Source organism: Dermacentor silvarum, chromosome 6, assembly GCF_013339745.2.
Source record: "Dermacentor silvarum isolate Dsil-2018 chromosome 6, BIME_Dsil_1.4, whole genome shotgun sequence".
In the NCBI taxonomy this organism is placed as follows: Eukaryota; Metazoa; Arthropoda; class Arachnida; order Ixodida; family Ixodidae; genus Dermacentor; species Dermacentor silvarum.
In genome coordinates this window covers 187338737-187364210 of record NC_051159.1, presented here as the reverse complement: position 1 = coordinate 187364210, position 25474 = coordinate 187338737, and the positions used below count along the sequence as shown (strand labels likewise).

The window sequence follows — 25474 nt, the reverse complement described above, 5'->3', positions numbered from 1 at the left end:
GCAACGGCCAAAACTGGCGGAAGCGTTCTTCCCTTAGGTTGGTGGCGCCTATGCTCGGTTCAAGCCCGACGCCGGCAACCGGACCCAGAGTCGGCGAGAGCGCGGGAACGCAGCGGCAAAATGTCGGAAGCGTTCTCTACCTTAGGTTGGTGGCGCCTATGCTCGGTTCAAGCCCGACGCCGGCAACCGGACCCAGAGGCGGCAAGAGCGCGGGAAGCAGCGGCAAGATGTCGGAAGCGTTCTCTACCTTAGGTTGGTGGCGCCTATGCTCGGTTCAAGCCCGACGCCGGCAACCGGACCCAGAGTCGGCGAGAGCGCGGGAAGCGGCGGCAAAATGTCGGAAGCGTTCTCTACCTTAGGTTGGTGGCGCCTATGCTCGGTTCAAGCCCGACGCCGGCAACCGGACCCAGACGCGGCAAGAGCGCGGGAAGCAGCGGCAAAATGTCGGAAGCGTTCTCTACCTTAGGTTGGTGGCGCCTATGCTCGGTTCAAGCCCGACGCCGGCAACCGGACCCAGAGTCGGCGAGAGCGCGGGAAGCGGCGGCAAAACGCCGGAAGCGTTCTCTACCTTAGGTTGGTGGCGCCTATGCTCGGTTCAAGCCCGACGGCCGGCAACCGGACCCAGAGGCGGCAAGAGCGCGGGAAGCGGCGGCAAAACGCCGGAAGCGTTCTCTACCTTAGGTTGGTGGCGCCTATGGCTCGGTTCAAGCCCGACGCCGGCAACCGGACCCAGAGGCGGCGAGAGCGCGGGAAGCGGCGGCAAAACGCCGGAAGCGTTCTCTACCTTAGGTTGGTGGCGCCTATGCTCGGTTCAAGCCCGACGCCGGCAACCGGACCCAGAGGCGGCAAGAGCGCGGGAAGCAGCGGCAAAATGTCGGAAGCGTTCTCTACCTTAGGTTGGTGGCGCCTATGCTCGGTTCAAGCCCGACGCCGGCAACCGGACCCAGAGGCGGCAAGAGCGCGGGAAGCGGCGGCAAAACGCCGGAAGCGTTCTCTACACGAAGTTGGTGGCGCCTATGCTCGGTTCAAGCCTGAAGCCGGCAACCGGACCCAGAGGCGGCAAGAGCGCGGGAAGCGGCGGCAAAACGCCGGAAGCGTTCTCTACACGAAGTTGGTGGCGCCTATGCTCGGTTCAAGCCCGACGCCGGCAACCGGGACCCAGAGGCGGCAAGGAGCGCGGGAAGCTGCGGCAAAACGCCGGAACGTCTCTTACACTTAGGTTGGTGGCGCCTACGCTCGGTTCAAGCCCGACGGCCGGCAACCGGACCCAGAGGCGGCAAGAGAGCGGGAAGCGGCGGCAAAACGCCGGAACCGTTCTCTACCTTAGGTTGGTGGCGCCTATGCTCGGTTCAAGCCCGAGGCCGGCAACCGGACCCAGAGGCGGCAAGAGCGCGGAAAGCGGCGGCAAAACGCCCGGAACGTTCTTACCTTAGGTTGGTGGCGCCTATGCTCGGTTCAAGCCCGAGGCCGGCAACCGGACCAGAGGCGGCAAGAGCGCGGAAGCGGCGGCAAAACGCCGGAAACGTTCTCTACTTAGGTTGGTGGCGCCTATGCTCGGTTCAAGCCCGACGCCGGCAAACCGGACCCAGAGGCGCAAGAGCGCGGAAAGCGGCGGCAAAACGCCGGAAACGTTCTTACCTTAGGTTGGTGGCGCCTATGCTCGTTCAAGCCCGCGGCCGGCAACCGGACCCAGAGGCGGCAAGAGCGCGGGAAGCGTCGGCAAAACGCCGGAAACGTTCTCTACACTTAGGTTGGTGTGCGACTATGCTCGGTTCAAGCCCGAGGCCGGCAACCGGACCAGAGGCGGCAAGAGCGCGGGAAGCGGCTGGCTAAAACGCCGGAAGCGTTCTCTACACTAAGTTGGTGGCGCCTAGGCTCGGTTCAAGCCCGACGCCGGCAACCGGACCCAGAGGCGGCAAGAGCGCGGAAAGCGCGGCAAACGCCGGAAACGTTCTCTACCTTAGGTTGGTGGCGCCTATGCTCGTTCAAGCCCGAGGCCCGGCAACCGACCCAGAGGCGGCAAGAGCGCGGAAGCGGCGGCAAAACGCCGGAAGCGTCTCTACCTTAGGTTGGTGGCGCCTATGCTCGGTTCAAGCCCGACGCCGGCAACCGGACCCAGAGGCGGCAAGAGCGCGGGAAGCGGCGGCAAAACGCCGGAAGCGTTCTCTACCTTAGGTTGGTGGCGCCTATGCTCGGTTCAAGCCCGACGGCCGGCAACCGGACCCAGAGGCGGCAAGAGCGCGGAAGCGGCGGCAAAACGCCGGAAACGTTCTCTACCTAGGTTGGTGGCGCCTATGCTCGGTTCAAGCCCGAGGCCGGCAACCGGACCCAGAGGCGGCAAGAGCGCGGGAAGCGGCGGCAAAACGCCGGAAAGCGTTCTCTACCTAGGTTGGTGGCGCCTATGCTCGGTTCAAGCCCGACGCCGGCAACCGGACCCAGAGGCGGCAAGAGCGCGGGAAGCGGCGGCAAAACGCCGGAAGCGTTCTCTACCTTAGGTTGGTGGCGCCTATGCTCGGTTCAAGCCCGAGGCCGGCAACCGGACCCAGAGGCGGCAAGAGCGCGGGAAGCGGCGGCAAAACGCCGGAAGCGTTCTCTACCTTAGGTTGGTGGCGCCTATGCTCGGTTCAAGCCCTGACGCCGGCAACCGGACGCGGGAAGCGGCGGCAAACGCCGGAAACGTTCTCTACCTTAGGTTGGTGGCGCCTATGCTCGGTTCAAGCCCGACGCCGGCAACCGGACCCAGAGGCGGCAAGAGCGCGGAAAGCGGCGGCAAAACGCCGGAAGCGTTCTCTACCTTAGGTTGGTGGCGCCTATGCTCGGTTCAAGCCCGAGGCCGGCAACCGGACCCAGAGGCGGCAAGAGCGCGGGAAGCGGCGGCAAAACGCCGGAAACGTTCTCTACCTTAGGTTGGTGGCGCCTATGCTCGGTTCAAGCCCGAGGCCGGCAACCGGACCCAGAGGCGGCAAGAGCGCGGGAAGCGGCGGCAAAACGCCGGAAGCGTTCTCTACCTTAGGTTGGTGGCGCCTATGCTCGGTTCAAGCCCGAGGCCGGCAACCGGACCCAGAGGCGGCAAGAGCGCGGGAAGCGGCGGCAAAACGCCGGAAGCGTTCTCTACCTTAGGTTGGTGGCGCCTATGCTCGGTTCAAGCCCGAGGCCGGCAACCGGACCCAGAGGCGGCAAGAGCGCGGAAGCGGCGGCAAAACGCCGGAAACGTTCTCTACCTTAGGTTGGTGGCGCCTATGCTCGGTTCAAGCCCGAGGCCGGCAACCGGACCCAGAGGCGGCAAGAGCGCGGGAAGCGGCGGCAAAACGCCGGAAAGCGTTCTCTACCTTAGGTTGGTGGCGCCTATGCTCGGTTCAAGCCCGAGGCCGGCAACCGGACCCAGAGGCGGCAAGAGCGCGGGAAGCGGCGGCAAAACGCCGGAAGCGTTCTCTACCTTAGGTTGGTGGCGCCTATGCTCGGTTCAAGCCCGAGGCCGGCAACCGGACCCAGAGGCGGCAAGAGCGCGGGAAGCGGCGGCAAAACGCCGGAAGCGTTCTCTACCTTAGGTTGGTGGCGCCTATGCTCGGTTCAAGCCCGAGGCCGGCAACCGGACCAGAGGCGGCAAGAGCGCGGGAAGCGGCGGCAAAACGCCGGAAACGTTCTCTACCTTAGGTTGGTGGCGCCTATGCTGGGTTCAAGCCCGAGGCCGGCAACCGGACCCAGAGGCGGCAAGAGCGCGGGAAGCGGCGGCAAAACGCCGGAAACGTTCTCTACCTTAGGTTGGTGGCGCCTATGTTCGGTTCAAGCCCGACGCCGGCAACCGTACCCAGAGTCGGCAAGAGCGCGGGAAGCGGCGGCAAAACGCCCGAAGTGGCGCCGATGCTCGGTTCAAGCGCGAGCTTTGCGCGCCCTCATCTCCGCGTCGGTAACGAGAGAGAAAGAGAGCGTGCGTCGGGAACGAACGCCTTTGTGCACCGCAGCGCCCCTAGCGGTCTCCATGCAAACTAGAGCTACGGACACCGGAGGAGACGAGGGACAAGGCTCGGCCCTAAGGTGCTTCGCCCCTAAAAAACGAAAAAAGAGTGTTTGCGAAAAAGGTGAATTCGCGCTCCGCTTGTGAGCTCCACGCGCCGCGCACGACTGCAGAATTTGGCTAAGATGTTCATAGCAGCGTATACGCTATCCGCGGATTGTGTCTTTTCACCAAGCCCAAAGGCTGATTCAGGACCTCTTGAAGAGGGAGTTTTATTTCGGGAGCTATACTATCGAAACACATTGGTATGGCGAAAGAGTAGTATCACTCGGCATTTACTGCATCCGATTTGATGAGCTTCAACAGATTAAAAAGAAAACGTTTAATATGTTGACTGTATAGGGCGCACAGTTTTTTTTTATTGCGATAACAATTATATGGACACTCCAAAGCAGATTTCTGCCGTTGCCGTCGCCGTGAGGTTCCGTATGACGTCAATGGAGATGAAATCGTCGCCGCGCGCCGCCGAACGCTGTATGTGCGAGTGAAAGGGCGCGAGGGACGCGCGTTCACGGGGAGTGAACCCACGGCGGAGAACAAACGCGCGTTCTGCGCCGTGCTCCCTTAAGGGCTGATGATGATGATAAGTGGTTCTTGAGGGAAAGGGAAAGGATTGGCGCTATCTTCTGCAGCCCTTGAGGGAGCACGGCTCAGCTGCTGCGACAACCAGCGACCTCCTGTTCCCGTCGCCTCCCCACCTCCGAGCTCTCCACAGCCTTTTGGAGTTTGTGGAACTGAACGGAATCTCCGCCCATCGCTAAGCGCTCGTCCCTAGCAGGCCATCGCCTCCATCACCAGCCTCCTCCATGATCGGATGAGACTCTTGCTGCTTCTTCTTCTCTTCCCTTCCTTTCAACATCTTTATCTCCGTTTTCCCCTTCTCCTGACGCTGCGCCGTGCTCCCTATTGGGCAGCAGAAATAAGCGTCACTTTCTTCTTCAATAAAATCACTACTACTACGGCTCAGCGCCAATTAAGGGCTGCAGAAGTAGGCGTCTCTTTCCTCCTTTACAATCAAAATATATGTAGAGCAAACGCGCCTTCTTCCGACGCACGAAAGGCCGTGGGGGGGAGGGGGAGGGAAGAGAAGCAGCGACGTTTAGCTGCGGCACCAAGTGCCTATTTATATCAGAGGCTCCGGCAACAGTCCCCAACGCCGCACGCATTTTGTGCGAACGCGGGCAAAACGCCGACGGCGTCGAAAACAGTTCTGCGTGTTGCCGGTGCTGCTGCATGTCCAAGTTTAAACAGCTGATAAAGCTACTATCATTACTCCGTATAGCTCTCTACAAATTTGCTATCGCAATTGATGCTTCGCCTTTCAGGTGAAACTGCGACAACTTTTTTACGCCCGTCAATCTTTTTAAATGCTGGTTGAAAACTGCAGAATTGAAAAAAAAAGTTGTCGGCCCTTCCCCTACCGGAAACATGGGGGGGGGGGGGGGGGGACGCGGAGCTTGTCGTGCCCTCAAAATTGGGTGTCGCGTCCCCTGGCCTCAGGGTTTGCTGCCCTTCGTTGACGCTGGACTTCGGTAAGACGGGCTTTTAACGTGGGATCCGCTGCCTGTAACCGATCCTGGGCTTGGGCTGCCTTCAACGCAGGATCCGCACGTCGAGCGCGAGCCTGTCCCCGGCGACTTTGACGGCGTTTCTAGTCGAAAGCGGCCTGTTCCGCCGCCGACCGAGCCAAAGTCGGACCGAACGACGCGTCGCCTTCGGAGATCCTTATCTTCCCTTGCCCTTCCCCGGGCGGCCCGCTCCTGATTGGGTGCTCCCGTCACGTGTTGCGGACGCGCGCCTCACGTGTTTCACCACGGTCACCAGCCTTTCCCGCCGTTTTCCTCAAGGAGTTTTCCTTTACTTGCGCGAGACTTGTGCGACACGGGCTTTTTGCGGTCACACCTTCAACGGCACCGACACTTGTGAGGCAATACAAGCTTCGCTTGAAAAACATTCTAGTTTACAGCTCTGCAACTCAGCAATAAAAAGGTATCACAAGTCTGGAAACTACACCTACTGTGGCTACACCCATTCTGAAGTCTAAAGCGGACATGATTGACGTATTATACACAGCTCTCAAACAGGCCACTAATTTGTGAATAAGACGTTTGTAGAGCTTTCGCACTTCTCACCTCCACCAAATGAAAGGCGATTTTTTTTCTACGAGGACCGTAAATTCAAAATGTACGCAGCGAGGGCACTATAGTTCAAGTGCGAGCGCCTGTATCACGCCTAGGCTGTCCCCCCTTCCTCTTCTTCATTATAATTTTAACAATCTAGCTTTAGCGGTAAACTTATACATAAAATTTATCCGCTTTAGTTGCTCGAACAGATGCAGTTTACGCAGGTGCGCTTTTTGTTTTTGATACAGCGTTAGGGACCTGTAAACGTCAAGCTTCAATTTTTTTTAATTTACCAATTTTCGAAATTTATCCTTCTCGCCCAAATGCAGCAGATTTTGTTCAAATCCGTCCAGCGGTTGTCTCATGAAAACATTTATATGTCTCACGTGTATTTGAAAAGAGAAATCGGAGTCAACCCCGAGCTAAGGATCGATGAAGAAGTGCTTATTTCGCTGTTTTGCGTGTGTTGATCGTATTTACAACACACGTGGAGGCACAAGATAATGCGTTCCTCAAATATGCAACGCACCATCTTCCGCCGCAGCATTCTGCATGCTGATGCACCACAGAAATCTGAGGCCTTGTATCGCAAATGTTTCCACATAAATTTTGTTACTTTTTGATCGTTCATCAGGACAAGTTGCCGATTCCGGCAATGCCAACGGTATATATATATATATATATATATATATACATACTATATATAGACCCTTTTCGCGAAGCAGTTTGTTTTAGAGAAACGAGATGGCGCTCACAGCGGCGCGCCATACGTCTCCTCAGCGACCGCGCACGAATACGAAACCATTACCGCTTCTACCTTGCTTTTGCGCGATCAGCTGTCGGAAATGCAACTGAGTTTTCGCTAACACGCTGTGCTCCAATCATGCTAGATTGAATCATGTGGATTGAAGACGTGTGCAGTAGCTGGCTGCAAAAATAGTGACTGGCATGTTAAGGAATAGAATGGATCTGTGTGGCCAAGTTCGCGAACCGCTGCTGCAACTGTCCGAACGTGTTACCGGCACTTCGAGATGTACGGCTTTCCTCGAGAAGACAGACATTTGCTCATCCGCCAGCCTTGTATTTCTGACCTTCAAAGAAAGGGCTTCATCCCCAGAACGTCGGAAAGAGTGAGTACCACTCGTTAAACAATGACAAAGGGAGTAGCGCCGCTTCCTGTCTTAGTAAGTTTCGAGCACGTTATATATACACATCTGTCCCAAATGGCACGAAAACTTACGCCCACTCTATCGCCGACGTATCAAGAATAAGTGAATGGGCGCACACTTGAAGATATACGCACTGTATACGCACAATAAATGACGGACTACACCTATGGCGCACGAATGGTCGAAGCTGAATGTTTCGTGACGGTCCACAAGAGTAAGCGAGTTACTAGCTGTAATATATATTTGCTACTAGGTATTACAATGTACAAAACAGCTACGTTTCAAGCCTTGTGCGCAGCAAGAACAAATCTATTGGAACTGAGCACACCCGCGAGCGATTAGGCAGGAAATAATCAGATAGTGGCCGCACCGAGGAACTTCACTGAGTCATACACTGACAAGCCACTGCTTCAAAATATTTGCCGAATAAAGAACAAAGAGCAAAACACACTAAACCGGACTGAATTCATGAGCGGAATGTTTGGATAGCTTGGAATACATATTTAGCCCCGCTTTTAGAACAAGCACCATATACGCTGCTTGCGCCGTTTGGCGCAAGCAGCGTATATGCGAAAGCAGCGTTAATCAGCTCCGAAAAGCTTTTGCATGTTCTCTGAAGCTGCAATCAAAGCTTCGTGTCGTCCACCTAGTCACCGTCTACGATATTTCCGAAAACACGTTTTCTAATACCCCTGACACACGGACACACTAAAGTCCTTTAGGTAGGGGGACATCTAACACATGACAAAGGAGTATCTCCCTCCCCGCAAAGTTCCTTTGCGGAAAAGAAGATCGGGCATCTACTTTTCGAGCGGAAAGGTGTACTCTCGCATACAGCGTGCACAACTCGTCAATAGACGAAAACGTGTTACATAACTACGGTGCCCCGTAAGTATTATTTTTACCTTGGAAAATGTATTAATCTTTAGCGGTAATGCGCTTTGTCAAACAGTGAAGATTTACTCTAGCTATACTCTCAAACGCTCGCACCACGTCGCTAGCGCCGCCATGTTGAATTCCGGATATGCGCATTATCATTACAAATGGGAAAAAAAGTTTTTAGGTTCTGCAATCACTAAATGTAACCTACATGCGCAGCTTTTTGTAAGTGATTTATCTCTTGCTGCTTTAACCAACAGCGCTTTTTTTTCACGTTCATCTGAGGAACCACCTAGGCCGGTATTTTGTAGCGATGCCTTTCTGGTGATAATGCCTTTTCGCGCTTATCGCGCTTTGTCAGTGGTCAGAGCGACGGTCCGCTCGCGTTATCAACGGGATCAGCCGGCCGTGAGCAGTGGAGGATAAGACTACTATAGAATAAGTCGTAAGGCATCGCTACAAAATACCGGCCCTAAAGAAGTTAGTGCGATGCCGTGTGTCATCGGCGCAACTCCTTTCTGCAGAGGGCCCTTCGGAGTAAGAAAAGGGGTTTCCTGCAAAGGACTTTACTTTTGCCCGTGTGTCAGGGGTATAAGCCACGCCGGCGTCATACACTTCCATTGTAAACAAGGAGGCAACGGAGGCGGTTGATGCAAGCCATGGACGCGTCACCACGTGATCAAACATGGCAGCGCCCACGGGATCGCTGCGGAAAGGGTCAATTTCACGGTGTAAAAAGGAAGGTGATCCAACGGCGGCGCGAGGGGCGGCCACTTAGTGTGACTCTACGCACGCCGCTGCCGCAAGGGGCAGCACCTGTTTTGGGGCCACTTTTTCGCTCGCTTTGCTGGCGCTTTTATGGGCACGCGCGGCAGAAGTGCTTTATTTCGATGAATATATGTCGTTCGCCTGTTTAAAACGACTCTACTTGGTTGGAGGAACGTCCCTTTATATTTCTGCCGACATTCCGATTGACTCCGACGCGGCGAACAGCGGTAAGCGCAGCGCGCCGTCTGCTCGAGCAGACGACGCGTCTCTTTCGTGTTCGAAATGACGCTATTTTGACTGTAAGTGGCATTAAACGTTCTACCTGGTCAGGATCTGGCGCCCAAATAACTAAAAATTGCATATATTTGGATATGGGTGTTTAAATGCTGACGGAGGTCGTAAATTATCCACTGTTGTGCCGCTTCTCCAAGGCCTCCTGAACACGTGCTGCCCCTAGCGGCGGCGCTCACTTCCGGTCACACGAAGTGGCGCGGGTGCGCCGTCGGAACACCTATCTTCTTAAAGTACACTCGGCCACAAAATATTGCGGGTGGCGCGAGCGCGTGGCTAGAGTGACCTAGAATATGGGAGAGTGTCCAAAGCGCCGGCTCCGGCGAGGGCCTTTTTCTGTGAACTGCCGCGCCGCGCCGCTGCTGCTCCGGACCCGTGGGCTTTTCGCGCTCGCGAAGCGCGCGGGAAGCGAGGGTCGTCTGCTACGCGCTGGAGTTTTTTGCGTTCGTTTTTCACGCAAAGCACTTAAACTCTATTTAACTTCAACAGTGTGGTGCTGCATGGAGCTTACCCATCTTTGAGCGTTTCTTTGTGCTTGGGCAGCAACATAATGCAAAAACTAACGTACCAAACTCATCAGCGCGGCCTAGCTCCGGTGCTAGAGTTCAGGAACGGTATTACGGTAACTGTGCGTGCGTAGAAAAGCGCTAAATGAGCCAGTGCAAGGAAAGAACGTAAAAAAGGAAACGTTATTCGCATAGGTACGCGGGCAATAGCACCATGCTTGCAAGAATAAGAGTAACGAAAAAAGTAAATTACTCGCGCAGTCAAGTGAAATACTTACGTGCGTGCAGTGACCGCTTCGCTCACCACTACGCGCATTTCGCTCACGGTCAGTAGTGGTTAAAAGCCATATGCATATGTATTTATTCATAAGTTTTTTAGCCTCGACAATACTTTATTATGAACAGAGCACCATGAGAAGGTGTAAGGGAAACAAGAGAAGGAGCGGAGATGGCCCTAACGCCGCAATTGTTGGCATATTTCGCTTCAGAGATAGCGTACACGAACAATTCTTGCTGTACGCTAACTCTTCAATAGAAACTTCGCGCACGATGTACTTTAAGGTTCAACGTGAGCGAAGCTGCTTTCAAATTCAGACATTCGAAACAAAAGCCATTCCAGCCAATAGGTTAATAAACATAAAAAAGGTGAACAAATATATATTTTTCTACATTGAAATGAATAGATAGCTACTACTGGCCTAGTTATTCACTCATTTCTTATGCAAACGTTATTGCAGCAATATCCTTGTTTTATTAATCCGTGAATCCTCTCTGAAATTACCAACATAATTTCTCATGATATATAATAGTTATTGCTTAACGTGTGATTTTTTACATAAACTGACAAGCATTCATGGCGCGTGATGATGTTTGTGCTTGCATTATATTGAGTGGAAAATCGTCTTGAATATTGCAATCTTTGACGCACTACAAATATCGCTATTGATTCTGCATGTCCCTAAAATTGTTACCTTCAATCAGTAAAACATGAGAAGTTTATGTTCTGGTGATTAGTTGCCTCTTTCATTACGTAACTACAAGTATGTAAATATTTATCAGTAAGTACGTACGAGCCATATGTATTGATAAGTAAGCTGTGTACGAACCAGCGAGCATACGCAATAAATATTCCTAAAGTTACTTTCATGTTAAAATTCGCTTAGTGTTTGCGCTCTTGCAACACAGGAAGACGAAAGACGAGTTGCACATCCGTAAAGCGTCATGTTCGTTTTCTGACGTTCGCTCGTAATTATGAAATGAGATGTACGTACACAATGTTGCACCGTTAGCGTTTCATTTATTTTGGTTTGTCTTGTTTTTTTGCCGCGTAAATTCCTCACGTACCCTTTACCTACACGCCGTGGTAGCTTAGTGGTTTTGGTAGGTTGGACTGCTAAACTCAAGGACGCTGGTTCGATTCGCGGCCACGGCGGCTTACATTTCGATGGAGGCGAAATGCATAAAACACCCGTGTACATAGATATAGGTGCACGTTAAAGAACCCAGGCGGTCGAAATTACCGGAGCCCTCCATGACGGCGTTTCTCATAGCCATATTTTGATTTATGGATGTAAAACCCCAGAAATTATTATTACTATTATTACCCTTTACCTGTGCTCTTAGTTCTTCATGATATATGAGCAAGTTCGACACGCTGGGATCGAGATTGGCATTCAACACGTGCTTATCGTCACACCCACACCATCAGAGGGATTTCTGGCCGAAAAATGTGGGTTTGCACCACACGTGATATTGTTGTCGTTAATCGCGACGTGAATGCAAATATGTCAAGTTACTAATGCCATGACCCATCAGTCATCTCAGTCACACATTTGTGCCTTTCCACGCTATGCTTTGGAATATATACCAAGTGAACGAGACGCGAGAGTTACGCGGTTTGTATTTATTTTTGGTACCGCGGCCCCACCGACGGACACATTACGCTTCCCAAGAGGCTGTTAAGGATTTCGCCTTAATAAAGAAACAGCAGAGTGCGGGAGGCAGTCCTATAAAACAAACCGAATACACGAAATAAAAGAAAGGGAACGATAGGGTGTAAAAGCGTTAGCATGATCTAGCCATATCTTCCACGTTCTCCTCGTTGTCATCGCGATTTCCAGCTTATTTTTTTCTGCAGCACGTTCACGTTGCTCATTCACGCATAACTAAATGAAATAAGCGCGCGGAATGCGTTACTCAAACAGCCGCGTAAGCGCGGACCAAGCGAGCTAGAAGGAAATATACAAAATACCCGTATTCACAGCCAGCAAACGCGTTCTCCGTGTGGTGAGTCACTGCGGTATTACGTTTCGGTGACGTGGTAGTTAATATATCCCAAATTATTGCGATGTTGGCTAATAGCAACCAAAATATCAGGCTCGTAGCAGACGCCCGCCGCCTTGGCGCGGCTTCCGCAGCGGAGAAAGCCCACGGGTTCGGTACAGCAGCGCCGCGGCGCGGGAGTTCACACAACAAGGCCCTCGCTCCTCCCATGTATTCGCGCCGCGCTTTGGACACTCTCCCATATTCTAGGTCACTCTAGCGTGGCGAAGCGTTCCTCCTCTCCTTCTAGCGGCGCACCCCTGGTGTCGAGACCGACGCTTGAGCCGTGCTCCCTCAAGGGCTGCAGAAGATAGCGCCAACCTTTCCCTTTCCCCCAAGAACCACTTATCATCATCAGACCGACGCTTGCGCGCATGCCCGTCCTTCCGTGACTGCAAGCGTGCATGTTTCCGCGCTTGTTCCTTGCGCGCCGGCGATATCCGAGTGTAGCCGCGAGGTGCGCTGTGGCGACTTCGACAGCCCGCGCCGCTGCGGCCGCTTTTTGTCGAAACACGACAGAAATCACCTTTTTCTTTTCTTTTTTTTGTCGCCTGTCATCTAAAGGCATACATATGGGCGAGAAGCCAGCGCAGTCTTTGCCAGCCCGTATACTAGGTGCAGCACTCTGCCACGCTGTTCAGCGGGAGAACTTCCCGTTCTGAAAAAAAAAAAAAAAAAGAACGAAGATTGGTCACGTAAAGGCGCAGCGTAGAAAAAAAAAATGACTTGTTGCGTTTGCGACCGGGCGAGATATATCTTCGCTCGTGTTCCGACAAAAAGCGGCCTGAGCGGTGCGGGCTGTCGAAGTCACCACAGAGCCAATCGCAAAGGTGCACCTCGCGGCTACACTCGGATATTGCCGGTGCGCAAGGAACAAGCGCGGAAACATGCACGCTTGCAGTCACGGAAGGACGGGTATGCGCGCAAGCATCGGTCTCGACACCAGGGGTGCGCCGCTAGAAGGAGAGGAGGAGCGCTTCGCCACGCGCTCGCGCCCCCCGCAATATTTTGTGGCCGAGTGTACGTCCACACTAGCGACAAAAACGCGCGCGACACGCCGCACGCGGCAAGCGCCCGCGCGGCAGACTCGCGCGGGCAAGTCCACACTCGCGTTTTGCGGCACGCGGCAACGGCGCGTGGAGTGCCGCGTTGTCTCGTTCCATTCGATACTTCTCGTGACAACGCGCGCTCCGTTCTGCCGGTTTCGTGTTCCATTGGAAGTGTCTGTTTCTTTGCGCCACTGCCGGCCACGTTCAGCCATATCGGATACGGACGCGGAGCTACTGGTGACTGTGAACACTATAATACTTATTTGTTCTTTACTTGTGCAACGTCGACGTGCCAGAAAGCGGACGAGAAAGTTTTGGGTGCGCCCTATATGGCGGTACAGGGACACTGAGAGCCCGGCGCACACTCTGCTTTCCCGCATGTGCCAGCGGTTGGCACGCAGCTCCTTGTCCTTAAAATCGACGTTCGATTTGTCATAGAGGCACGCATATCCGCGAACTGTTTCCAAAAACGCCTCCATCGCGAGGCGAATTCTTCGTCGACGTCTCGGTGGCGGTGTGGGAAGGCTTAACAAAAACAGCCCCCTTAACTGGACATGGCCTCCGAGATTTTACGGCGTGCGCGTCACTGTTCGATCTTAGAGCCCATGCATTATGATTCTTTGCTTGTGCGACAGGTGGCGCCACAACTGCGCAGCTCGCTTCTGATTGGTGCTCGTTTTGCGGCTGCCGCAAAAAATGGGTCTCGCACCCATTCGAGCGTTTGCCGCGCGTTGCTGCCGCTTTTCGCGAATCTTGCCGCGCGCGACAGCATCGTTCGCCGCGCGCGGCGTGTCGCACGCGTTTTTGTCGCTAGTGTGGTCGTACCTTTAGTGTGGTCAATATATACGATGAGCCGCAGCAGCAGGAGAGGGCAGAAGGAAACAAAAAATAAAAAAAAAACTTTTTACAATGTCTGGCTCCCGTTTACTTAGTCCCTCTGTTGTACGATTTCTTGTCTTCCTATTCAGCCCAAGATAAAGTTTTGAGAAGTATGCTTCGTGCATTTGAATAGACGCTGAGGCTTCTTTTGTAATCTGTTGGTGCGGGGCGCTTTCGCAGCACTAGGGTTTGCTTTTACAAACTGCTTGGTAAAAGCATCAGTTTTAAACATTCCGTGTGCGAAAAAAAAAATCAAGATCTTTGACTAGTGCAGAATTAGGAGGTTGTCTTTGATTAATTATACAAATGGTGTGCAACACTGCTGGCCGAGCCAAAGTGAACCTTAGAGCAAGGCGTTCAGGAAGGGTCTACTAGACGGCAGATTATTGATTGGTAAAAGTTTACGTACCGAAGAAGCACTTCAATACCCTTTTAATTTTGCTGCCTGGGGTTCTTTAACGTGCCGATTGACATTTCAGTACACCTACGATCAGGCGCGTAGCCAGGGGGGGGGGGGGGGGGCTGATGGGGCTTCAGCCCCCCCCCCGAAATTTTTTCGTGCTGTCATGCACCGCTGACCAAAACAACCACGGGCGCCGGGAATCATTGTGGATTTTGTCTACAATGTCTTTTTGACACTCGAAAAGACATTTCGGCGCGAAAATTGCGAACTCGGGCTGGATTTAGTGGAAACGCCCATGCACCTGGAGTCACATAACGTAAGGAGCCCCAGCCGAGCACAAATTTTCAAGGGATTTTCGATAGCGAGCGGGCGCGTCGCCGCATCTCGCAGCGGCACTGGAATCTACGGAGCGCATGGATTTCAATTCCGAAACTTGATGGGTATAAAGTTCTCATACACTTTTGACGCGAAAAGTGCACTGACATTTCCAAAGCGTGCTTCTGATTTTTAATTCTGGAACTTTCTGGGTTTAATGTTTTTATAAACTTGGGCCAACATGCACGCACTCGAACGCGCGTGTCCAAGCCGTTCCAGAAATGGAAGCACGCGCTCGCAATCTTCCACACACGAAAATATTAAATATCACCGTGACTGTCAGCTGGCATCTCATAATTTTCTCCAACCATTTTCAGCAAGCGCGCCCAATGTGATCGATAAGCTGGACCAGGGCAGGCAAATTAAAATAAGAGAAAACATAAGAAACTCAACGGCCTATTTAATTTGAGACAGTTCTTTCTTGCGGGCGGAAAGGTCTTGCTCTCCGTGGCGATAGGGACGCTGGTCCTATGGATTTAAGCAAAGCCCCCGCTGAAAATACAGGTATTTCCAGAGCGCTTCTTCGCATGCGAGCTGATTGTGGAGATACACATCTGAAGAACCATTTGAAAAGTTGCCCCAGTAATGCCTCGTATTTAAACCAGACGTACAAAACCAAATTATAGAAATTTGTGGTGAAATTATCAAAGAAAGCCTAGATGAAAAAGTGAACGCTGCAGGCTGCTTCTCCGTACTTGCTGACGAAACGACGGATATTGCTGGAATCGAACAGCTTACTGTTTGTGCAAGGTACGTAAACAAGGATGTCAACGATATCGAAGGAAGGAAGGAAGGAAAATAAGAGGTGAAAGGCAGAGAGGTTAACCAGTTTAAGTGTCCGATTGGCTACTGTGCACAGGGGGATGGGGTACGGGCAGAAAATATTAGAAAACAAAAGAAGATTAAAAAAAAAAACTAAAAGAAACGTATCAGTCCGCACATTCTATAGTTTTTCACTAAGTCCTGTTTCTTTTAAAAAGCGTAATAGCGTTTTTAAAGCAGTTCGTTCCGACGTCGGCTGGGACCGAGGACCAAGAATTGTGACTTCCGTAAGAGGACGGCTGTCTACCTTGTCGAGCGTGGTGCTGAGGAAACGATACCGAAGTGTTTTTAGGTTTTAGCACAGGAATAGATGCCCTCTCTCGTGGAGACTGCAGGTTATATGTATACGTGTACAGAGCACTGCACGGGCTCGGGCTCGGGCTTACGCGAAAGCCCGGGCCCGGCCCGGCCCGGCCCACGGGCTCGGGCTCGGCGTGTGCTTTTTGACCCGGGCCCGGGCCGGGCTCGGGCTTTCTGGTGGTGTGCATGTAACGTGCAGCGAGTTATTCTCGGGCGTTTCAACTCTGAAAAACATGTATTTTTCGGTCTCAGGCCGGGCTCGGGCCGGGCCTCGGGCCTAAGGTAAAGGGGTGGCGGGCCGGGCCGGGCGGGTAACGTAGATTATTTCCGGGCCCGGGCCTGGCCCGGGTCTCACCATAAAAGATTTGTTCGGGCTCGGGCGGGCAGCCCAACGTAAAAACGGGCCCGGGCCGGGTCCGGGATGAAAAAATCGGCCCGTGCAGTGCTCTAGTACAAACTGCTGCATATTCTAGCCGCCCTTCCAGTGCCACTGCAGCGCAGAGAGATTTTCAAACATGAGATTACTAAAAAAAAACCACTTGCGCTTTACAATGAGGAACGCATGGTTATGCTGGCGCTTCTATACGCCCACAGAGACGTCGCCATCAACGTGTCCGAAGTTACTGAACGCTTCGCTAAACCTCCCCGCCGAGTGAAGTTTATCGTTTAGATAGCGAAGCAGCAAAAATCAATGCCTGTAAAAATATATGTTCCTTCACGTTCCTATATAAGCTCGTAATTATGAAGACGTATGGCTGTTTCTTAGCTTTTAAAACAACAGAAATTTTCACCGTTTATTGTAACAGTTAGCATGATGATCAAAATTATCCTGGGAATAGAAAAACTACGGGGACATCAATAACCAATTTTGACAAACCTTGCTCATTGAAAGCCCGGCACACGCGGCGTTTCCCAAAAACGCACTCGGATGTTAAGTAAATCAACTTGCCGCATCATCTGTGGCTTTCGTTTGTCCTTTTCTTTACTTTTTAGCTACATGTATTTACTTCTTTTTTGAAACGAAGCAATAGCCTTCTTTGACTTGGGGTGCAGAATAATTGTTGCCGTTGTGCAGGCAGTTAAAATACGCATTTTCGTATTGATTTCTGCATTCTTTTTCTCTTATTCTAGCCACATGGTGCTGTCGCGATCGCAGCATGGCCCAAATGCATATCACAATTTCTGAGATCATAGTTTTCTTCTTGTCTGGATCGTCTGTCTTTATACTCGTATGCGTGATGTTTACTATCTGTGACTGCGCAACATGTTTATTTGTCTTGTTTGACGCATTATATACAATGACGTTTCCTTAGATACGTAGATTTATTGCAGACTTATACGTATATTTAAATATCTTGTTGTGAGGTTTTGTGTATACAAGCAGTGAACTTGGTTTCACGCGACACTTTCTTGCCGTTTATCTTGGCATTTGTATATTCCATTCTATCTTCGCATTTCTAATGTATATTTTGCGGAACTTCTGCTTTTTAAATGTACTCGTTGTTGCAACTATAATTTCGGTACAATTACAATATACGACCGGTAACATCTGCTCCTGCGCAATCCATTGCAACGAAGGACAGCGTCATTGAGGTTTTTCCCTGGCCGTTGCATATGTACAAAAATGTAAACAAGGTTGTTAAATGACAAAGATTCATCAAAATATGTGTCAACTTGTTCATTTTATGGCCTTTACGTTTTTCATACCACCTGCATGCACTGCTTTGCTGGTTTCGAACTGATATAGTTCTAAAGTTCGCGTGATATTTTCTTTACTTATTAGATAGACCAAAAAAAAAAAAAAAACCGTGGAAGCATTGATATCAGCTATTACTGCCACAATTTTTGGGACATACCAAGCTATTCTTTTATGAAACAAGCACATAATTTACTTGTCTTGACTGTGCGTAGCGTTAAATAATTCGTTTTCAGCAACTAATATACAATGGCATTGGCAATGGCAATGCAGTTATTCATGTATTTGATGCCTCGACAACGTTTATAAGGAGGAGGCCGCGTTGCAACTTGAGCCCCCCCCCCCCCCCCCCCCCCCCCCGAAAAAGATTTCTGGCTACGCCACTGCCTACGATATTCGAAAGTGCGCCCCTGCCGATAAATGCGCTCCTCTATGGGACAGACTTGGCGAACTACGACGGCGGGTTTGAGCGTCGATTGACGAAGTTGGTGGCTTAAAGCTACAACAACACAAGGAAGAATACAAAGGCGCACCGGTGATGCTACAGCGATGATGCTACACGAATCAACCGCAAAGTGTCAGCACATCGCACTAAGTACGCTTGTGTGGGAGAGGATCGATACGTTACACCTCCGGCACAGCAACTGAAAGCGGACATTGCGTGGCACAAGGAAAGCCCCTGACCAGTAAACACGGGCAATGCTGCTTAGTTCCGGTAGTACAACAACCGTCGCGGTCCAAACGCACGAGAAGCCCTTTATTGGAAGGCAGGGATTTTTACCGGCGAGCATACGACCGACGAATTGCTACTCTGAAAGAGGATTAAAGGTTGTCAGAGGGAAGTGGACAAAAGGGAAATAAATATAAAATCGGCGAGTAAACCCGAAAATGACATTTACGGCGGTGGGCGAATTCAGGCTTCTCTATATCTTGAAGGTAACATTATTTAAAGCTTTCCGAGAAGGCCAATTTGTGAGGGGTGACGAAACAACAAACACAAGGTCCGCCGCTGTTTTGAAGCCACTTACCAGCCTGAATGAGCGTGAAGATGCAGGGCTCTCGCTGTATGCCGATTCCATTCTTGCCCCAGCAGAGCAGCGCGCCGTAGTCCTCGTCCGTCTGCGGCACCACGGTGGCCCAGCTGCGCGTGCCCTCGCTCATCACGTTGGTGGAGCCGAGCATTTGCTGCGACGCATTGAAGCGCCACCGGAACGCCATGTCCTGCGCAGGGTCGGCCTCCAGCTCGCAGCTGACGCGCACGGCCTCCTGCCGGGCCGCGCCGTACACCGCCTTCTGCCCAGGCTTGCACGTCGGCGCGACTGCACGATCATTGAGTGCAAGCGTTGGCAACTACTGCGTCGCTGTTTGCGCCTCCGCAATCAAGAAAAGCATTGCCCGATGGCAACATGAAGTGAAATGAGCAACAGGGCACACTCGTTCGAATAAAATGCAGCAACGAAACGACACTATATATGCGGTTTCTGCCGAGTGAGCACTAGTACAAATAAAATTATGCATGATTTAACGTCCTAGAGCAACAAACGGGCTATGAGCTATTTCATAGCAGAAAGGTCCAGAGTGCACCTAAATCACAAGCGTTCTGGCGTCCTGCCCCATCGAAATGCGACCGCCGCGGTCAGTAAATAGAAACCACTCGCTACCTCGCGCTTAGCTGCAAGATGTCGCAGCAAAGGTCATTAGATCTTTTAAAACATTACTTAAAGCATGCCCCTTCCCACCTCCGATCACGTGCTTATACCACTCTAATCCGACCTAAAATCGAATATCATTTGGGGCCCGCATCAAGCATATTTCATAAATATAGCATTGAATCACTGCAGAACCACGCAGTTCGTTTCATCTACTCTGATTATTCACGTCATACCAGTATCACAGCATTGAAGAAACGTGCTGGCTTTCAAAAACTATCTCTCCGCCGTAAAATTGCACGTTTATCACTTTTTCATAAATTGTATCATCATTCAACTCTTCATAACGACTTTTTTGTTTGCCATCTCCTATTTTTGATAGACGCGACCATCCTTTCAAAGTCAAGCGCTTGTCATGTCGTTCATTAACTACGCACATTCAATCATTCCACGCACTGTAACTGTCTGGAACGCTTTGCTTCCACGTGTTGCTACTACCACAGATCACGATACATTTTTAAATCTACTGTCTGCCAGTAGTACAGCGTAATCCTTGTGTAAACTGTTATCTATATGTGCATTGGGTTCTTGTTGTATTCCTTATACTTCTATGATGATTCTTGTTGTTTTTTTAATCCATTTGTTTGTAGGTTGTATAGCTGTCATTAATTTGTAGAGTGTTGCATAGTGTTATGACTGTGTATAACGAAATTCTAACTTGATAGTATAGTGCCACATGTGTTCCTTTTATCGTTGTATTCGTGCCCCCCCCCCCCCCCCACCCCATGTATTACCCTCGGTTGCGAGGGCCTTTAGGGGTATTTTGTATAAATAAATAGAAATAAATAAACCGTGCCACCGCCGCGTGTAACACAGGCCATGTCATCTTGGCAGTATCATCTTGCGTGTATTATCTTCGCAGACGATACACGCAAATAAAGGAAACAAAGAAGAAAAAAGGAAAAAAAAAACGGGCAAGCTTGCACTCGGTTGTGCAAAGCTTAGGCACAGCGAAACTGTCGATCGTCAAGTCTTGGCTGCTACTGCTAGGTCTTAACTTGGTTTAACTTAACTACGCATGTAGGAAGGTATTCTCGAGCGATCATTTTCGGAGGTACCTTCCCTTTCGCGACATTTCGCGTGAGTAGGGCTGGACGCGTCGGCGCCTACGAGCGACAGCGTTCCCGGCATGCCACAAACGCAAGCACGCTAACCAAGGTTGGCACAGTGCCAAGAACGCTGTTGCTTGGCGACGCCAAACGCGTTGGCGAATTTCGAGTGACTAGCGCTGGACGCGTCGGCGCCTACGAGCGACAGTGTTCCTGGCTAAAGTCCCTAGATTTCCTGCTCTTTTTTAAGTAGCGACATCTACTCCATCGGCCACCATTATCTTTCTAGATAGCATGCGACCGTCAACGACTGCTGCTATCTACGCTGCTCGCAGCAGCGTGCAAGTGAATGTGGGTGAACAGCGTTAGGAAGAACATGGCTGCTGGAATGAGCGCCGCCCAATGAGATTCGTCGGCGGTACTTCAAAGCTTGTCGCTACTTAGAGAAAGCGAAAAAAATATCTAGTAACTTTATTCCTAGCATGCCACAAACGCAGGCAGGCTAACCAAGGTTGGCAGAGTGCCGAGAACGCTGTTGCTTGCCGACGCCGAACGCGTTGGAGGCTACGCGCTCGATATCAATCGGCCAGCTTCGCTGTGTCTTGAACTTTGCGCGGCCAAGAGCAAGGTTTCGCATTTTTTTCTCCTGGCTCAGCGCGCCGCGGAGAGAAGAGAGGCGGTGATCGGGAAGGGAGGGAGCTGGAGAGCAGGACACCGCGTGCGCATGCGCTGCGCCGCCCTCCTGGTTGCCATGGCTACGGCGCGGCAGTTTCTTGATACGAACCACGAACCACAAATTACGACTGGCTTAAAGAGCTTCGCTGTTAAAAGAACAAGCACATTCTACACTGGCAACTATTGAGCACGAGTCACCAAAACCATTGCCAAGCGAAGTTAAAATACGGTCTCAACTTCGAACAACAGCAATAGCTAAATGTGCAGATCCAACTCATATGTTGGACCCGTGTGATGCGAAGCTTTAGTGAAGCGGTTAAATGCACAATATACAACTAAGTGCGATGCATTCAGTTATTTTTATTGTCATCGTATGCACTATGTAATCTCATGCAATGCTTATATGCTTATGTTTGCGCCCCGCACTGGTCACAACTTCAACGTCATGCCGTTTTCATATTTGCACACTACACCACTCCCCCCCCCCCCAAAAAAAAAAAAAAAAAAAAAAACAAAGCAAAGCTCGTCGTGCTACCCTTGAGCGAGATATATGGGAAAGCATAGGCGGTGTCCTTCTTGGTGTCTCTATGTGCGACTCTTGTAGATTTAATACTGTTGTTTGTCCTGGTCGTTGTCTATGCGTACGTGTTACGGTTCATTCCTAAGCACCACAGCGACCATCGATTGTAGTGCATGCTGACCACCGAAGTGTCCCATGATTCACGCCCCAACCAGTACACTCGGAGACATATTGTGAAGTATACGAACTACGTTTCCTTTACTGTGCTGTACAACCCCTAAAATTCAACTCCCGCTCATCAGCCGTCCCGTTTGCGCGTTTCTATTTGCGCCCATGCGCAGTGCTCGACCGCTGGTGCTGCCATGCGCCGCTCGCGCGTACCATGTTTCTAGGTGGTTTCTTTCGCCGAGGGCGCTCGAACGCAATCGTATGGTTCGCATGCATGCATGCTTTAGGAGGGTGGCTGTATGCCCAAGTACCACAAGAAAAGCACGTCGCCGCAAGACATCGAAACACTCAGGAAAGTGCCGACGATCACGGTCCAGGAGGCCTGGTGGGGGTTCGGAGGGAGCCTCACCATTGCCCTCAAGGACCGGCCACATAGATCATTAGGTCCGTATAGTGGTTAGTCACCATGGCGCTAACACAGCAACTTCTCTTCGCAACTTTGAATGTACGGGGCCTTAGGTCTTTGATGAAACAGGCACAGCTTTGCCGGCTTTTATCTAGGCATCGCCTCGACTTCGTCGCCGTGCAGGAGACGAAGATTGAGAGTGATGACGAAACAGAAAGGGCTTGCGACCTTTTCTGTCTGAGTATAATGTCTGCGTTTCACACGCCCTTAGTTTATCCGCGGGCTGCTTCTAGTTTCTGAAAAAGAGCCTACTTTGTTCAGCATTTAGTTACCATGTGGACGCTGAAGGCCGATACATATACTGCGATTTTGTGTTGCAGGGTGTGCCATGGTGAATAGTTAACCTCTACGCATTTAATGACGCTGCCAAACTAATTCTTTTATTTGATACTGTGTCTAATCTACTGGACTGTGAACGCTGCATTGTGTTAATGGGAGATTTCAATTGTGTACGTGATCCGAGTGATCGAAGCGGGATTAACATTCAGCGAGACAGGAGTGGTGAAGTTCTGTCTAACGTGATAGAGAATGCAGGGCTCATAGATATAGGAGCGTCGGGACAGGGTTCTTGCTCTTATACACGAATTCAAGGTCACTCTTACGCCCGCCTTGATCGAATTTATCTCTCTTCATCACTCCTCTCCCGAGGACTGTCTTGTAGTACTATCCCAGTTTCGTTCTCTGATCATTGTATGGTTATCGCAAAGATTGGTGAGAAATCTGTAACCAATTTCCGACCACAGTGGGCACTCTGGAAACTTAACTCTGAGCTCCTAAATGATAAGGAATTTATCAATCGTGTGCGCATGGCCCTAACAACTTGTTTTTCTACAGACCTGCCATTATTTCCTGCTTGGGAACTCTTTCAGCAAGAGGTTCGCATAGTGGCTATAGAAATTGGGTCGGTGAAATCATTTTATAGAAAGAATGAAGAAAAAATGCTTCTCAAGAGCCTAAGTAGTATTTACGAGATGGAATGCGAAATGCCAGGCACTTACATAGAAGATATGGAAAATATTAAATGTGAGTTCCAAAAGTATGACGCACTGCGTTACCGTGGTGCACGAGTTCGATCTCGAAACAGCCGTGCTTTGCACTCTGAACAGCTAACACGTCAAGCTTTACTTGATGAGCGACGTCACGGTATTTCAAAAGTAATTTCGGAAATCTACTCCAAAGGTAGTCTTGTAACAAATACGAATGACATAATTTCACAATTTGAAAGTTACTACAATGCTTTCTTTAGTGCACCTCCCGAAGATCATGATGCAAAAGTCTTAGAGAGTTTTGTGTCTCTAGTAAAACCTTTACAGAATGAGGAGTGTGCATTCATCAGTGGTACTGTTACCATTCAAGAAATTGAGCTAGCTATTGATCAGCTGCCTTTATCGAAAACCCCCGGCCCTGATGGACTTTCAAGCGAATTTTACAAAGCGTTCAAAGGGATTATCGGTTCCATATTATTGGATATATTTATTACAAGTTTAGAGGTGGACGCCCTTCCACAATCTTTTTGCAAAAACCACATAGTTTTAATCCCAAAAAGCTCAGATAAGGAAAAACTGCGTTCTGTTGAAAGCTACAGACCAATCACGTTGTCAAACGTTGATTATAAAATCTTTGCAAAAGTTTTATCTAATAGATTACAATTTGCGATGTCGATTCTCATTGGTTCCCATCAGACTTGCGGAATTAGAGGTCGATCAATTCAGACCAACATACATATCGCCCGTACACTTCTTGAGTACTGTTATGGTTCCACTGAGCAGCTTGCAAGTAGACCTTGCTAAAGCTTTTGATCGAGTCAATCATTCCTATTTTATTTTCTAGTCAATCATTCCTATTTACCTCTGATGACAGTGTACCTTTCGACGTGTTCTTTCTCATGGGAATGCACAGTCTGTGGAAGACGCGAATGATGGACCGCAACGCCTAACGGGTTGTACCTACAAGAGTAAATTTCATCCAGATGACTGTGCACCTAAAGCATGTTTATGATGGACTTGATGTTCAACCGGACTGGTACCCCATTTTGGTGAGGTACTTAGCCTTACCACCCTTTTAAAGCGGAACAGTGCCTCTTCCGTTTTTCTGTGTGTGACTCATTGTACCCACCATTCTATGACTATGTACAATTAGTGAATGTTTTATTGGACGACATGTTAAGGTATTAAATACCATGAAAAAAAGTGGCTGTATGCCCTAGTGGTTACGACGTTCGCTTATAAACCAGGCGTACGCCGGTTCGAATTCCGCCCTGGCTAGAAAATGTTCTTTTCTTGGTATCACGCTTTCCTTTTTTTCCCTCTCTGTTTGGCAGCACAATCGGTTGAACCCCGGAGCCGCGGCGGAAGCCGCGGTGCCGGGCGCCGACGCGAAGCGGCGGTCGTTGGGGTGTTGCGGAGCGCAGCGTAGCAACACCCCAAATAAAGAAAAAATACTGCTCCAGTCAGGTAGACTGCTCCCTCCCTGATAGTGAGATTATATTTGGATCATCAAAACAGTGATACATTCATCGATCCCCAAACAGCAGCCACAGTCGTGCCTAGTCACCACCAGCCCAGCGTGTTCTCCGATCCAACGGCGGCGGCTAGAAACATGGAACGCGCGAGCGGCGCATGGCGGTGCCAGCGGTCGAGCACTGGGCTAGGGCGCAAATAGAAACACGCGTCCCGTTTTCTACACGCCTACCCTTCGCCACACTCGGCGCTTCCAAACGTTCGGCCGTTTCGGCAGCACGGTGTCTTCATGCTGCTCCGGCATTGAGACAACGTCTGCCAGTTTCGTGACATATAGCAGCGCAACCCACTTGCGGACCATACAGCCAAACGTGTTACCCGCCGCGGTGGCCTAGTCAGCTAAGGCGTTGCGTTGCTTCTACGCACGTTAACTCTCTGTTATTTCCATAATTCATCCCAACTAACCTTACTGCGCACCTAAGTAATTACCTTTAGCGAAGTTCTATAGTTTTTTGTTTGTTTGTTTTGTATTGCGTTACCATTGTCAGAGACTTTTTCTTTCATCTTGACCAGCTACCATTTGTATAATTTCTTGGTACTCCTTTTTTTCCCACAGTCACTTTGTTTCATGTATCGCGTTATTTATATTGTTAGATATTTATTCCTTCATGTTTACCCGCTAACAATGTATAATTTCTTTGTACTCCCTGCATCCTCACCTCATGCAATATTCCTTCGGGAGCCTGTGAGGTAACTGAACTGAACAAACACTGCTCGGAGCTGCCTGTGTTGTCCTAGCAGATCCAAATCAGATAGCCGATTTCAATAATA

The 25474-nt window shown here is 50.5% G+C and overlaps 1 protein-coding gene across 2 annotated transcripts in view; it reads right to left on the bottom strand.

The window, feature by feature from the left end:
• Positions 1-25474, bottom strand: part of LOC119457109 (nephrin) — a 423265-nt gene that overhangs the window by 243809 nt on the left and 153982 nt on the right. For both annotated transcript variants that reach the window (XM_049669958.1, XM_049669959.1), the window contains one exon: positions 18626-18916. In XM_049669958.1, coding sequence (XP_049525915.1) covers positions 18626-18916 — 291 coding nt within the window. The remainder of the gene's footprint in view (positions 1-18625; positions 18917-25474) is intronic.